General features: G+C 44.0%; 1 protein-coding gene across 2 annotated transcripts in view; it reads right to left on the minus strand.

Moving 5' to 3' along the window:
- Positions 1-10,210, minus strand: part of ANKRD13A (ankyrin repeat domain 13A) — a 34,687-nt gene extending 24,477 nt beyond the window's left edge. The window contains exons 1-2 of one of the 2 annotated variants that reach the window (XR_006730682.1): positions 9,866-10,026; positions 423-555 (exon numbers count right to left, since the gene is read on the minus strand). Coding sequence is in view for 1 of the 2 variants with exons in the window: in XM_045534572.1 (XP_045390528.1) it covers positions 423-555; positions 9,866-9,961 (229 nt within the window). In the remaining variant the exon portion in view is untranslated. Of the gene's footprint in view, positions 1-422; positions 556-9,865 lie in introns of both variants that reach the window. The other variant, XM_045534572.1, reaches the window with a different exon arrangement.
- Positions 10,211-12,676: the final 2,466 nt, after the last annotated feature.

The following is a 12,676-nucleotide window of genomic DNA, read 5'->3' on the forward strand; positions in this document are numbered from 1 at the left end:
AACAGTAAGATAACTTGCAAAAAAAGTGAAATGTCAGGATTTCACGGGAAGGAGCTACTTCTAAGTATAATTTCTTTTTGATTTTTGCCTATCCTGATGGATTCATTGGAGTGGCCGCCATATTCCTCAAAAGAAAACTGGCCTCCATGCTCACGTATGGTGGAAGAAGTTTGCACCAAGAGCTGTTCCTGGATGAACAGTCGCTCTCTCTATCAAGGGCTCTGGCCCAGGACACAATTGGGGCCACTGTGTTGCAGATCAACAGCATCCTCCCTGGCTCTCATTTGCTCATCCCAACCCCTAATCCCAAAGAGGAAGAGTCTCAAAAAGATGACTCTGAGTAAAAAGATGATTGAGACTGCCCTTAATTCAGAAAGAGAAACCAAAATGAATGATTTTCAATTATTTAAAAGTATACTTGCCTGTCCATCCCTGGCGATTTTCTTTTGTCACATCTGCTTTATGTCGGAGCAAGACTCGAGCAGATTCCAAATGTCCCAAAGAAACAGCAAGATGCAATAACGTTCGACCTCGTGGGTCCTGAGCCTCCACATTCTGTGAAGTAAACACTGACATTTATACAACTGGATATGTCATGTTAAAATGTAGAAATGTGTTTGAGTCATATATAAAGTATAAAAATAGAAAACAGTATTCGCACATTAATTACAGCATCATAGGCCAAAAAGGTATGTTTGCATTTAGGCATGGCTGAAATATGAATCTAGGCACCATAAGTAAAAACGATAGTTACTGAGTTCCTTTTTTCTGTAAAGTTAAGTGCCCAATAAGCAAATGTTGGCAACAGGCCTCAGATCATCCAGCACAACTTTAAGCTCTCAATAGCACTCAGATTAATTCTAAATAAGGCCAGGGCTTCCATGAAATGCAATCACCCTATAAAATAGAACATGGAGGATTTCTCAAGCACATATCAGCATTCAAGTCTAGAACAGGAAGTGCAGGACTTTAATCAAAACTGAAAGTACAGAAGATAATTTGGGTTAGAATAAAATTACATTCTCTGGCTGGATTCCCACCAAAACACCACTCTTATTGTGTATTGGGTTCCAAGTGCCCTGAAGTAGCACAGAAATCCAGCAGCATCTGCGGGTCCTACAGACAAGGAGCGTGATCTGCCAGGCATGTATGTGGATATATTTATAGAGAAATGTACAAACACACACGTTATTTCAGTCCACCCCGCTCCGGGGTTTTCTTCCCCGTGCTAGACATGCACATTTGGCTTTCGTCCCTCATTCCTATCCTGCCCCTCTGGCCCTCGTTTCAGCACCCGCATCGGGTCTGCAGAGCCACGCAGCAGTTTTTCTGGTGTGAGCTAAGTCCTGATGACGGTATTGCCTGCAAAATATGGCTCTGAACGTTCTCTCAAGGACACAAGAAACTGCCGTGGGACTTTTGGAATGTACAACCTTTTTTAATACATCTTACAAAACGTGCTTTATCTTGATTTGAGATGCTAGTTGTTGTCCAGGCACTAACTACAGTCTCCAAAGAGATACAGAACGTGCCACTTAGGAGGGAAGGTAAAGCAGGACTGTGGGCAAACAACCACAATGCTACAGCTATTAAACATCCTTGCTTTGCTAAAATTATATCATGGCTATTACACGGTGAAGATAAGAACTGTTCTCAAGGAATAATAGAAGTGGCTGAAGGCATTCTGCTATCTGAACATTAGTCCTTCTGGACCAATCCTAGGCCTCAGTGTCCTCTCATGTGCTGAAATACCATCATGTCCCCTGGAATATGGGCCACACCACCTCCCATGATTCTCTGACTTTTCCCAAGGGTGTGGCTTGTCTATGACACCAAAGAGATAGAGAATTCCAAAGAGTAGGGTCCAAGTCTCGTATTTCCCAGCTTCTGCCACCATGGTCTCTAACTTGCATTAAATAATTGTTTTCTTAAAAGTAACAAGGCTATGAACTTCTGAACTGTGACCTTAGTTCAAGTTTAGCAGGAAAGAAAGAATTAGCAAAGTCATTATCTTCCCACACATCTATTATATAAACTAAGTACTGTCTTACCTAGCAAATTCAATCTAAATGAAATGGGCTACGTGTAGCATACTGACTGCCAATAGGGGACGATTAGCAATATTTATCACAGGAAAGGTTACCTGCAGATGGTGATTATTAAAAAAAAAAAAAAAAAAAAACAGCACAGGAAAGGGGAAACTCTACTTACTACAATTCATAATCCAGAACAAAACTAACATCTCAGACCAGGTATTAACACTCAAACTACAATGTACAAAATAAAAGCCAATACATTAACTTTCTCTAATTTTGGACCACAGGGAAAAACATATATACAAGTCACGGGGGGGGGGGGGGGTGTAAAAAAAAAAATGAAAAAAAAAAAAAAAAACCCAGGTCACAGAGCAGCACACTTTACATGGTTAATTAAAACTCTTCAGAGGGTCCCATGCCTCTTTTCTCACTTGAAGAGGGGGGGACATCCCATAACGTCTTATAGTGACAATGTAAAAACAACGGGTGAATAAAGATTGGAAGGGAAATGAGTAAAATAGAGAGTTGAAAAACAATAGAGAAAATCAACAAAACCAAAAGTTGGTTCTTTGAAAATGTCAACAAAACCAACATTTAGTTAGACTGACAAAGAAAAAAAGAGAGGAGACTCAATTACTAAAATCAGGAATGAAAGATGGGATATTATTAGCAACTCTACAGAAATATTAGGTTACTTAATAAATAGGATTATAAAGGAAGACTATGAACTGACTATATGCCAACAAATTAGATAACTTAGATGAAAAAGACAAATTCCTAGGGAGACACAAACTGGAAAAACTGACTCAAGAAGAAATATTAAATCAGAATAAATTTCTAGCAAGGGATAAAATCAGTAATTTAAAAACTACCCACCAGGCCAGGCACAGCGGCTCATGCCTGTAATCTTAGCACTCTGGGAGGCCGAGGCGGGTGGATTGTTTGAGCTCAGGAGTTCGAGACCAACCTGAGCAAGAGCAAGACCCCGACTCCACTAAAAATAGAAAGAAATTAGCTGAACAACTAAAAATATATAGAAAAAATTAGCCGGGCATGGTGGCACATGCCTGTAGTCCCAGCTACTCGGGAGGCTGAGGCAGGAGGATTGCTTGAGCCCAGGAGTTTGAGGTTGCTGTGAGCTAGGCTGACACCATGGCACTCTAGCCGGGGCAACAGAGTGAGACTCTGTCTCAAAAATAATAATAATAATAATAATTTATAAAAATTTTTTATATAAAAATATTTTTTTTAAAGTTAGAAAAAGAAAAAAAGTAAAAACTACCCACCAAAAAGGGCAAGCCCAAATGGCTTCACTGGTGAATTCTATCAAACATTTTCAGAATTAATACTAATTCTTCACAAACTCTTCCAAGAAATAGAAGGAAAACTTTCCAACTCATTATATGAGCCCAGTATTATCCTGATGACAAATGCATCATAAGAAAAGAAAACCACAGACTAATATCTTTCATGAATATGGACGCAAAACAGCTACTCAGGAGGCTGTCGGGGGAGGCTCTCTTGAGCCTAGCAGTCCAAGGCTGCAGTGAGCTATGATCGCACTACTGCACTCCAGCCTGGGCAACAGAGCAAGACCCTGTCTCGAAAAAAAAAAAGAGAGAGAGAGAAAAAGAGAGAGATGCAAAAATCTTCACCACTAGCAAACTAAATTTAGCAACATTTTATAAAAAGGGTTGTTACACACTGTGACCAAATGACATTTATACTACAAATGCAAGAGTGATTTAACATCTGATAATCTCATTACCTTAATGGTAATAGGATAAAACAAAAAATACAAGATTATCTCAACAGATGCACAAAAAGCATTTGACAAAATCTAACACCCATTCATGATAATAATAAAAAAAAAAAACTTCCTCAACAAACTAGGAATAGAAGGGAACTTCCTTAAAGAGCATCTATGAAAAACACACAGCTAAGATCATACTTAACGGTGAAAGACTGGGTGCTTGCCCCCTAAGATAAGGAACAAGATAAGGATGCCCTATTTCAGCACTTCTGTTCAACATTGTACTAGAGGTTCTAACCAGAAAAGAAAGAAAGAAAGAGGAAGGAAAAGAAAGAAGAAAAAGAAGGAAGGAAGGGAGGGAGGGAAAGAAAGAGTATCCAGATTGGAAAGGAAGAAGTAAAACTACCTCTACCCACAGATGACATGCTCTCATTAATAGAAAATCCTAAGGAATCCTAAAAAACTATTAGAACTATTAAATGAGTTCAGCAAAGTTGCAGGATACAAATCAATACACAAAAATCAACTGTATTTCTATATACTTGTAATGAACAGCTCAAAAATGCAATCGAGAAAACGATTCCATTTACAATAGCATCCAAATAGCTGGTGGTTCTTCAAAAAGTTAAACTCGGAGTAACCATATGGCCCACCAATTTCTCTCCAAGGTATACACCCAAGAGAAATGAAAACATACACCTATACAAAAACTTATAAATATGCAGAGCAGCATTATTCATGATAGCCAAAAAGCGGAAACTCAAATGTCCATCAACTGACAAATGGATAAACAAAATATCCATACACTGGAATATAGATTGAGTCATGACAAGGAATGTGACACACGCCACAACATGGATGAGCCTTGAAAACATGACGCTACGTGAAAGAAGCCAGACACAAGAGGCCACATATCATATGATCCTATTTGTATGAAATGTCCAGAATAGGCAAATCTAGAGAGACAGAAAGTAGATTAGTGGTCAGCCTACGGCCGAAAGGGCTGGGCAGAAATGAGGAGTGGCTACTAGGGGTATGGGGTTTCTTTTAGGGGTGATGAAAATGTTCTGGAATTTGTCAGTGGTGATGGTTGCACAACTCAGCAAATATACTAAGAACCACTGAATAGTAAACTTTAAATGGGTAGACTGATGAGTGAACTATATCTCAAACAGTAAAGATGTTTTTAAAAAAATCAACACGTGTGTTTTTGTGTAATACATAAAACTAACCTATTATCTGCATACTGTTTGACAAGTTGCTTAATCTCTCCTGAGCTTCAGTTTGCTCGCTTGTAAAATGGGAACAATAAAATACCTCCACCTCACAGTTCTTACAGGGGTAAAGGCCTTAACTTAGCACGATGCTTGACACCACAGTAAGTGCTGAAGAGTTAGCTCTTAATATCACACGCCCACACTGTGTAGTTTCATATAAGCTGTCACTTTCTTCCCAAAAGGGATTTGTTCACATGTCATTACACTCAATAGTGGGGCTTAGGATCTTCACCTAATGGTATTACTGCAGACAGCACGGCTTTCAGGATTTAACTAGAAATCACTTTTGAAATTGATCATTTAGGTTCTTCCTTTAAGTTTCTTCAGCCATGACCTGTATCAAAATTAAAACACCCATCCCTTTTTAACTAGGAGTGTCCCAAAGACGACAAGGAATGAGATTTCTACACATCTTCCTATTTGGTAACTGAAGCCCACGACTGCTCTTGCTCAGAAGCCTTCTTTACTGTCTTGGAGAGAAGGCTGCAGACCAGGCAACCAAGCCCCACTCCAGCTTCCCCACTGGCCTCGGGTGAGTTATCAACCCCCTCGGTACCTAGCACACAGTAAGGGCTTCCCAAACTACCACTGTGTGTTCTCTCTGGGGGGCCTCCAGCTAACTAGCCCCTCTTTCTCTCAACAGAGTCGACCACCCTCACTCCTTTTCACTCTCACACTGCCCTGGTCCTCTGCAGCTGTGGCCCCCACTCCCAGTCAGGTAGGAAAAGTTATCTAGAGGCCAGTTTCCTAAGCTGAGCCTAAATCCCAACAGCCGAGGGGAAGCACTATGGGAGCAGGCTCTAGACTGCTCATCTTGGACACCCAGCCCCTGGCTCACCGCAGCTCTCCAGCCAATGGGCACCCACTTAAACACATGCCCCGTGGCCTCAGCTGGCCTCCCCCAGGGTGGAGTGAGAACCCCAGGGTGGCGTCAGGCTCCAGGTGTTGCCACTGCATGGAATGTTCTCTTCCTCTTGCCTGCACGCTGTGCTTTCATTTGCTGGCTTCATATGCGAGGTTGGGGTTGGCTCTAGAGGCAGGCCTCATCGGCCACCCTCCGGCCTCACCCTGCCCCAGGGGTTTCCCTACCCTGGCTCCGGTGAACTGACTCACCTCGGCATGCATCCCCTGAAGTGCTCAGTCATTTTCCCAGCGTCAGTAAGAAGGCCAAAGGAGTTTAACAGACCTCTCTAGCTAAGTGACAAATGACATAACCAGAGCACAAACAGTTTCAATTTCAACAACCAACTTCAAGGACTTACTGAACATGAAAGAGCTGATGGGTTAAGAGGCACTTTGTTAAGTGCCTCTGCTGAGCAAATGAAGGCCTGAAACGATCTCTTGGTTGGCAAAGTGACACAAACGCTGGCCATTAGCATGGCTGCAGGGCTGGAATGGTCCACACACACTCAGAAACATGTGCTTATCCTCTCCATTAGATAAACTTGATTCTTTTTGTGCTGCTGTTCCTGGAGCAAAATAAAATTCTTACAGCTATCAGTGTGTGTGCTTTGAGTCTCACTTGTGTGACAGCAGAAACTCACTGGCAAACAAAACATGAAGGGACACAGCCTGCATTATTGCTGGGGTGATAACAATTTTTTGTTTTTAATTGTGCAACCACTACATGTTCCTTGCAGAAAAACTGGAACATACATAAAAGAAGTGCAATTCCCGGGTTTAGAAATAATGAGTATAATAATAACAGCAGCAGCTGCTCCCATGAATGTGTGTCTGCACTTTCAGGTCCATTATCTTATTTATTCTCCACAATCCTGAAATGGAGGCATTTTTACTGAAAGACATATGGTGGAGGGGTTAAGAAAACAGGATTTGGACAGAGTCCGACTTTCCAGGTTGCAATCCTATCTCAGCCACTGGCTATGCACGCAAGTGACCCTCTCTTCACCTCAGTTTCCTCACCTGTAAGACAGAAATAATAGTAGCAGCCACCCCAGAAGACTGGTATGACAATTAAATCATTAAATCTCTAAGACTGCACATAATATGCTTCAGTACACCGCCTGCTAAAATAATAATCTTTCGGTATTACTCTCCCCTTTTTTCCAGGGGAGAAACAATTCTGGGAGGGTAAGTAACATGCCCTAGCTCACAGGTTCATCAGCATTAGTGCTGGCCATTAAACCCAACTGCCCCTGTGCCACAGAGGTGGGGTGGCTGTTTCATAATCAACAGAGGATCTCAGTAAATGTGAAAGCAACAAAATATTTCCTGCCCTGTATTTTAATGATATCCATTATCCACTTTTTGACCCTGAACTAGTTACATAATCTGCAGGGCCCAGTGAAAACGAAAAGGCAAGGCCCCTTATTCAAAGATACAGTAAAGAATTTCAAGACAGTGACAGCAAAACATGAAACCAAGCACGGGGCCCTTCCAAATTCAGGACCCTTTGAAGCAACTGCACAGGTCACACACCCATGAAGCCACCCCTGTCTGGATCCCTTTCATGGCCAAGTTTCGGGACTGAAATTGGAGTATGTGGTCATGAATGTCGAGCTTCCACAGTCAAGAGGTTCCTTAGGAAAACACTTCACCTGTCTCTTCCTCAGGGGGAACTGGTATACTATGAAATGATCCAAAGTATTAATAATAACTGATAAAGCCAAAACCAAATAATTAGCAAGTATGAATATTCTTCCCTGACCTCCCTGACAGTCAAGGGCATTAAGGACCAATTTACTCTAGGAAAATCTGCTGCAAAATTATACTCCCCTAATCATGAATGCCCTTAACGTTTTCAAGGTGAGAAGCACAAAGAACTCTTAATGAACACTTCTATCACAGCTTGCAGGAAAAGGAGCTACCTAAACTATGTGACACTTTAGATTACCTATCAAGACTTCCTTTGTTCTTGTCTTATCAAACATTTAAACTCCTTTTTTCACTTCCAATGAATAGAAATCCTGCTGTTTTCAGAAATCGGTATTGAAAGAGCATGTATTACAGTTTAATGATGATGAAACTCTCTGTCAAATAGGATTTTCATTTTGCGACTTTCTTTATACTTTCTCTCAACATTTCACAAGCTGGGGAGCCACAGCACTGAGGAAGTGCAGATGCAAAAAGCAGCGGACACATAAAAAACAGAACTAGTCATTTTCACTTTGAAAGTGTCCCAGGTGAGCCTTAGAGATAGAGCTGAGAGTAAAATGGTGGAGGATTTCCTCTGAGCCACGTCTAGTAACAGAAAGGGGATTAAATTATCAGGTATACTGGAATGCCAAATGGTGACTCATTTAGTCTGGGGGCATGTGTCATATCTCCTTAACTCTTAAGTAGTTGCCCTGTCATCTAATTAAGGAAAATGACTCTTAACAGAAGTTTATCCTGCCTGGAATTCTTGAATTTTTTTTTTAGAGACAAGGTTTCACTCTTTTGCCCAGGTTAGAGTACAGTGGCGTCATCATAACTCACTACAACCTCAAACTCCTGGGCTTAAGTGATCCTCCTGCCTCAGCCTCTGGAGTAGCTGGAACCACAGGTGTGCACGACCAGGCCCAGATAATTTTCCTATTTTTTGTAGAGATGGGGGTCTCACTATGTTGCTCAGGCTAGTCTCAAACTCCTGGCCTCAAGCAATCCTCCTGCCTCAGCTTCTTAAAGTGCTAGGATTACAGGTACGAACCACTGCACTCAGCCTAAGATTTCCTGACAATTACAGGGTCAATTTTGAGCCATTCAAAAACCAGCTCTTTAACACACTGGATAAAAATGAATGAAACCAACAAGAACAATTACACCAGATTTCAGGGGTAATTACAAATCCTTATCCTAGCTGCTAAGTTTCTTAGCTTGTAATTTGACGGCATCAATACCTCCCAGAATTACTGGGATTCTTTTAAAGCCGGGTTTCTCAACTATTAACTTTGGGAGCCAGATACTTCTTTATCATGGGGGGCTTTCTTGTGCACTGTAGGATGCTGAGCAGCATGGCTGGCCTCTACCCACTTCCAGTAGCACCCAATGTCTCCACATATTGCCAAATGTCCCCCGGGGTGCAGGAGGTGGGGGAGAGGGACAAAATCACCTCCAACTGAGAACCACTGCTTTAAAAGAGATGGCAATAAATAAAAGACAAAGACTCAAAGCACTTAAAAACAGTAAGGGATTTTTAAGGAGTTTAAGAACCAGTGATTTTCAGACTTTACTATGTATCAGCCTCTCTGAGCAGCTTGTTAAAATGCTGATTCCTGGACTTCTCCCCAGACCTATCAATACAGTCAAGCACTGGTTTTGCCCACATCAGTAAACAACTTCATTCTACAGATAAGTTAATGTGGGCCAGAGAGGGAAAACGCCTTGCCCAAGGTCACAGGGCGAGTGAGAACCTGGACTCCCAAACCAACCAAGCCCTTCCTTACAGCCAGGAGTGCGTGCTGTCCTTAAGTCGTTGAGGCAGCAGAGCCTAAGACACTGCACTCTGGGGACAGGTAGCCTCAGTTAAAATCCCGACTTAGTATTTATTAGCTGGGCCGTCCTCGCACAAGGCACGTAACCCCTCAGGGCCTCAGTTTCCTTCTCCGGCAAGTGGACTAGTAATAGCCCCCACCTCCCAGCGTAACTAGAAAGGTTAAGACAGATGATGTACAAAATGCCCCGGGTACAGCAAGCACTCGATACATGTCCTATTATTATTACTGTCCCAAGACTGCAGAGGTGAAGGGGCCTGGGGGATCCGGCGGCAGAGGGCTGGAAACGGGCTCAGGAAGGCGAAACGACCCCCGACTGTCGCCGTCCCTACCGGGGACCGACCTCCGCCCCGCCCCGCCCCTCACCTGGCCCCGCAGCTCCTTCTCCAGCTGCCGGTAGTCGTTGTTCCACACCAGGAGGTGCAGGGGGAAGTGGCTGCTGGCGTCGCAGGCCGAGGACATGTCGAGGAGGCCGCAGCCGGGCCCTCGCCGCCCGCCTGCCGGAAACCTCGGCCCCGGCGGGGTCTCCGGCGCCCGCCCGGCCGGCGAGCGAGCGAGCGAGGGGCGCGGGTCGCGGCCGGACGGCCCGGCGGGCAGCGTGCGGGGCGCACGGCAAGTCCGGGGTCGCGGGCCGGCTCCGGGACCGGGTCGGCCGCGCCCACCCCGCGCCCCGCCGCGCTCCCGCCCGCCCTGACAGCTCGCGAACCGACTCCCGCGGACCGAACTGCCCCAAACAGGGAAGCGCGCGGAGCGAACCAGCGCGCCCGCGGCGGGAGGAGGCGAGGCCCGGGCACCGGCCCGGAGTCCGCCCCGGCCCGCCCGGCCCCGACTCACACCGGGAAACTCGGCGGAACCCCCAAGCCAGAGCTGCAGTTCTTCCCCCTGGCCAAGGATCTCGACGTGGAAAGCTCGGTCTGCCTGTCACCGGCGTCACTCCCCCTGCTCCAGCCACCCCAGATGGTTGGGTCCACAACTGAGCCTCTTCCATTGGCCCCACAGTCAGGGGGTGACAACAAGGGCCGGGACCAAACCATTCCAGCTACTGACTCCCCGGCTGCCTTTTTGGATCAGGGCAGATCTTTCTACGATTGGTCAGAAGCCATTTTGGAAGTGGGCAACACCAAACATTTTTAAAGAAGGAACTCTGCATCCTGGAGAAGTGGCTTCCAATACAGTAGTTGCATAACAAGCGGATAATTATTAATCTAGCTCAGGATTTCTCAACCTCTGCACATCTTGAACTGTCTAATTCCTTGTATGGGGGCTGTCCAGAGCTTTGTCGGATGCTGAGCAGTTTCCCTGGCTTCTCTACCCAGTCAATGCCAGAAGCACTCCCCAGAACATATCTCCAGACATTGCCAAATGTCCCCATAGGGAGAAAAATCACCCCCAGTTGAGAACCACTGTTCTGTCTGAACTCCAAACTGGGTTATATAACTCAAAGCTACCTATGGTGGTGATGCAGTTCATGTACGTCATTTTTAAGATAGCCATTTAGATTTTGGGATTTTGGCGGAAAGGACTAATATATAGACCCAGATTGGACCACAGTGTGCAAATATGAAGTTCATCCTTTGAGTTTCAACCTCAGGCACTATGCTTCCGTGCTTGACCCAATGAAGAACCAAGTCATCTTACCGCTACTCACCAACATGAGCTTTCTGCTGCTGCTTCGGCTCAGCTGTTCACAACTAGACCACATAGCTGGGCGAAGTTATTCAGCACATCCTGAAAACATTCCTTCTGCCTTCTCTGCTTATGCACATCCAGCTTTTCAGATGCCTGCAACAACAGCTGTTCAAGAATCCTGGCCTAATCCATTCACCACACGCGTGGAGCCCAGAAGATCTGTGAGTTGTGGAACCAACAACAGGATGCAAGAGCATCAGGATGGCACCCGGAGCCTCTAACTACGGAATGTGTGGGAATTACGTGGTTGTTCCCACATCACACAGTTATCACACCGGGGAGATGGACCCAAGACCAGTGTTTCTGAGGCCTCTTCCAGCATCTCCCTATTCTTTCAAATGACTTGTGCATCTTAAAATTCTTCCTCTTCATCACCCCATGTTTATTGAACATCTCTCCTATCTCATTAGTCTGAAAACTCCACAATGGCAGGGACTACATCTGTTTTGCTTACTGAAGTACCTAAAACCAAAGTACTACTGGCCCACAATACTACTGGCCCACAATAGGCATCTAATAGTTGCTGAATGGAGATCATAGTTGTGTTTACATGTAACACATACAGTAAGTATTCATTAATATTAGGATCACATCTGTTTTCTCCTTCACACTGATTAACCTAATTTCCTTGTGTTTATCTCACACCATCCTGTAAGTTACTCTAGGTTAGCTATTCTTATTCTCAAATCCCAAGTGTATGAAAAAAGTAATAATTAGAAAATAATACTAATATTAATAATTACAGGAGCTACTATTTATTGAGGGCTTACTAAGGGAGCAGGCATTGCACATTTTCCCATAACTTAATAACATTTGTCCTTAGCCAGATAGTAAATATTTAGCTTTGCTGGTCACATAAAAGTTTTGTTTCATATTCTTCTTCCTCTTTCTTTCCCTCTCCCTCTTTTCCTTTTTCTTCTTGCAACACTTTAAAAATGTGAAAATCATTCTTACATAGCAGGCCACACAAAAATAAATCATGGACTAGAGGTAGGCAACAGGTTATCTTCATTTTGAAGATGAGATTAAAAGTAAAGCCTGAAGAAGGAATTATCTAATATATTCTTACTTTACTTATGTTATTGTAGATCTACCCTAGTAGAATGTAAGCTTCACAAGGACCAGAAACTTGTGGAATGTAAGCTTCACAAGTGCCCTCTTTGCTCACTGTTCTTTCTCCAGGGTGTGCAACAGTTTGTGGAACATGATAGGCGCTCTATAAATATTTGTTGAATAAAGGAATGAATGAATGAACTTGACTTAACCACTGATTGCTTCAGGGAGGTTGTAGCTGCAGCGTTCTGGTCACAGATTTTGCTGGTATAATTCAGTGCTGGGACGAGGGGAACCTCTGCCAGAGAAGGAGACCCAAATTCAAGATTTGAAGGTAGGTCAGAGCCAGCTGGGCCAGTCTCTTGCCCTCACTCAACATGGTGACCAGGCAGCTTGCCCTTTCCGGTCACGTGACCTGACAGTCGCAGAAGGGTG

This window comes from Lemur catta, chromosome 21 (assembly GCF_020740605.2).
Source record: "Lemur catta isolate mLemCat1 chromosome 21, mLemCat1.pri, whole genome shotgun sequence".
In the NCBI taxonomy this organism is placed as follows: Eukaryota; Metazoa; Chordata; class Mammalia; order Primates; family Lemuridae; genus Lemur; species Lemur catta.